Source organism: Aplysia californica, unplaced genomic scaffold (assembly GCF_000002075.1).
Source record: "Aplysia californica isolate F4 #8 unplaced genomic scaffold, AplCal3.0 scaffold00072, whole genome shotgun sequence".
Classification (NCBI taxonomy): domain Eukaryota; kingdom Metazoa; phylum Mollusca; class Gastropoda; order Aplysiida; family Aplysiidae; genus Aplysia; species Aplysia californica.
This window is the reverse complement of record NW_004797342.1, coordinates 643101-646713: the sequence shown is the minus strand read 5'-3', so window position 1 is coordinate 646713 and position 3613 is coordinate 643101. Positions and strand designations below refer to the sequence as shown.

Below are 3613 nucleotides of genomic sequence, written 5' to 3'. Positions count from 1 at the left end.
ATATATATATATATCCGGCATCTGTGGTGTGTGGGCTATTACACGTTTCGCCGTAGCACGCAGAAAACATGGGTTCGATTCCCGTGGGTGGTTGGCGAGTGCTCTGGTGTGGTTTGCTTCTTCTTTCCTTTCAAACATCTATCGTCCTTATCTCTTCTCCTTCTTTTTTTGTGTTTGTTCCTCTCTTATAACACCTCTAATCTTCGGCACTTATATTACCTTATTGTGTTGCAAGTGCCTTTTAACACTTACTAAAACCAAAAAAGATTCCCGGGAGGGGAGTACTTTTAATGAGCACCTAGGTGTTTCTGCTGAGGCGATGCATCCCTCTCAGCCCGGGTTGGTCCTGATATGCAGTGTGAAAGCGCACCGGCTCTGATGTTATCTTAAATATTCTAAATTATTTCGAATCGGAGAGGGGGAGGGGGCGTTAAATAACCCACCTACTGTTTAAACTAAAATGTTTACTTCTGCTCTCAACAGATCTCGGCCATTATAGCCGACGCGGGCCTCCACTTTAACAAACCCAACAGCCCGAACATTCCGGCCACTGAGGGAGGCAAGGCGTCCTTCTTCATCAACGACGACCATCAAGAGAGCCCTCCCGCCTACGACAACAAAGCTTTTGACACTACGAATGACGTCAACACAAAGTTGTGATCTGCTGCCTGCGTTCATGGCAGCTATCTTAAGGCCTATATCCTGACTATCAAGTCTGTATTTCCTTCAAAGAAGTTATAAATAGTATGCCTACTACATGTATCTATAACCTCTTTGATTTTCCCCCACCTGCTGCTTGAGCAGTAGCTTTTCGTTTTGTCGCAAACAACTGGGTGGCCCATAATAATAGATCCACTTTGCCTTAAAGGATATAAATTATGTATATCTGTAATCTAGAGCCGATTCTCTTCACCATCTTGATGGATGCAGCTACAACCATTGCACATAATTGTATACGGTATTCTATTGGTAGAGCTGGGATAATTGCAGATAGGATACTACTTATTGTCCTTTGTATTAAGTTGCTTAAAATGTATTTATAGCTACTTTTTTCCTTCGCTTTCTGTTTCTTTTTACATTCTTTCTTTCTGTCCCCCTCTTCCTTTCCTTTTTTCTACTGGTTTATTTCTTTTTCACTTGTTTTATTGCTATCTGTTTTTCTTTTTAACTGAAGTGTTTTGTTTCTTGCTCAAATGAGGCAAGCACATTTACATTACCCTAGGTTTATTTGTATAGCATAGCATGTGTGCTGAAACAAAGGAATTTGGATGAGGAAAAAACACAGATTCTCCCGATTCACTGACATGTTGCGCAGTAATGTGATATCATGTTTACCTGCATATAATACTTTGCGGGCCCTACTGTTTGTGATTATGTCTTCAAGTACAAGAAGAGCTTATCATAGAGTGAATAACGTCCGTGTATCAAAATCATGTATAATGTATTGAGTTCCTTGTGCATTGTGTTCCTGAAAGTACAATTACATTGACATTGTGGAAAGGTTGCCAGACCTGCTACCATACATATTATTATGTTAATGAAAAGGTGACTATATGAGTGCCAAAATTCCAAGAACAAAACATTTGGCCCACCGTTTCTCGTTGTTCCTTTCTGTTGTTCGAGTGTATCTTTACAGACTTTCATCCCGTACCTAGTTGGGGAAAAAATTAAAACATTCGGTAGTTTTCTCCCATTTTTGAAACTAGAATAAGGTGGACTGACAGCGAATTTTGATTTCACCTTGAGAAAGTGCAGCTCGAGACCAATTGTCTTTCGACAATACTTTAAATAAAGTGACCAGTCGATATTGTTATTTACTCTCGAAATTTGTGACAATCAGAAATTTCGGTCAAAAGGTTCTCTGAAAGCTGATATGCAATTTACGGCCCTGTAAATATTGTACATGTAATGTTTCAATGACAAGTCAAGTCTTCTTCTGTCTCCCTTTATTCATTCTACAAACGTTATACGCAGTTGATCAAATTAAATATTATGCATATTCCCTCTTGTGAATGTAAATAGCCGTCTCACTAAGAAACACAAGTTTACATAGCATTCCGCTGCCAAGGCAGCCACCGCTGTGCCTTTCAATTAGATGTGATCAAAGTTTTGTGAATAAAGAAATTATAGAGCACAGAGTAGTTATTAATGATGATATGTTGAAATGTGTGACCCCCATCTGAAGTAAATGAAATGAGATAAATGCCTGTTGAGTTGAACTGCAGTTATTAACGTGTGATATTATTATGTGAAAGTTGATTTTTGTTTCATCGAACAGTGGCATTTACCTATGTTCAATGTTACTTCATTTTCATTCTTATGGTTTGCAGTTAAAATAGAGTACACTCAAAGAAATTTGTCCTTTGTATTTTAGATTTTAAAAAGTGGCCAAAAATCTATCCATATGGGTATTCTTTTCAAGTTTTACCTAGTGCACGTTCAATGTACTTATTATCGTATCTGTGAAGTCCAGTTTATGGTGTTAGTGTTGATATCAATATACTGATGCTGCTGCAGCTGTTATCAACATGGGTGTTTATATTTTTGTCTCTGATTCAGATGCTTAAGTCTTTAACCGCAAATGCAAAACATACCGCACTCTGTTATTTCCTGTCGTAATTATTTACCTTTCAGCAAGTGTTTTGTTTATCGCGCATCAAAACTGATCGTCCTGTACAAATTATGAACACTAACCTCATTCTTCCATGATGGGCTTTTTTGTCTTTGGGGGGGGGTGATTGGGTGTGTTTCGGGTTTGTTGAGGGGTTTTTATTTGTTTGTTCGTTTGATTTTTGTGATTTTGTAGCGGGATTGTTGTTGGGGGAGGGGGGTGGGGTGGGTAGGAGTGTTTTATTTTGTTTTGTTTTTTGCTGTTTTGTTAGATTGTCTATTTTATAAAATATAGTCTAATTTGTGTGTTTCTTTATCTTGCTTTTTCCTTTGTTTTGGGCAGGTGGGATTGCACTCTGTATCACGAAAAGCTATTTTCCATATGCTCGTTGCGACAAAATGATTATATTGACATCATCACTCTGTTATCATAAACAACATTACCATTTACAACAATACTGTATTATATAATCCAGAATTAAATTTGGTGTTCATAAATACGACCTGAAAAGAAAACAAATAAAAAAAGCATTAAAACTTTGGTAAATTGTGGTGTTGTGTTCATAAAAAAACACGGAAGAGAACCTGCGTAGGATCATGAGACTACGAAGCATAGGCCTAGATGGCCAAAAAATATTTTATCACGTACCCACAGTTAGTAGTCAGTAACACATGAAGCCCAAAATTTAGTTTCTTGAGGAATTTTATACGTGAATATCAGAACAACACGACTGATATAGAAAAACGCTAAAGTTCTTTCCATTTCGACTCATATATTATTATTCAGTTTCATCCACTCTAACAAAGAAAAATAAATAATATGCTTCGTTGAAACTATACTCTCTGCAAAACCAGTGTCTGTGGTTTGACGGTTATGTGCTCCGCTGTTGCACGCAGGAGACACAAGTTCGATTCATAAGTGAGGAGAAAATGTTTAACACACAACACAAAAATAAACACGCTCACACTCACACACACACACACACACACACACACACACACA

At 37.7% G+C, this 3613-nt stretch overlaps 1 protein-coding gene across 1 annotated transcript in view; it reads left to right on the top strand.

The window, feature by feature from the left end:
- Positions 1-1108, top strand: part of LOC101853374 (electrogenic sodium bicarbonate cotransporter 1) — a gene marked incomplete in the record, with an annotated part of 58592 nt that extends 57484 nt beyond the window's left edge. Inside the window, 1 exon segment of the mRNA XM_005093943.3 lies at positions 484-1108. Coding sequence (XP_005094000.2) covers positions 484-660 — 177 coding nt within the window.
- Positions 1109-3613: the final 2505 nt, after the last annotated feature.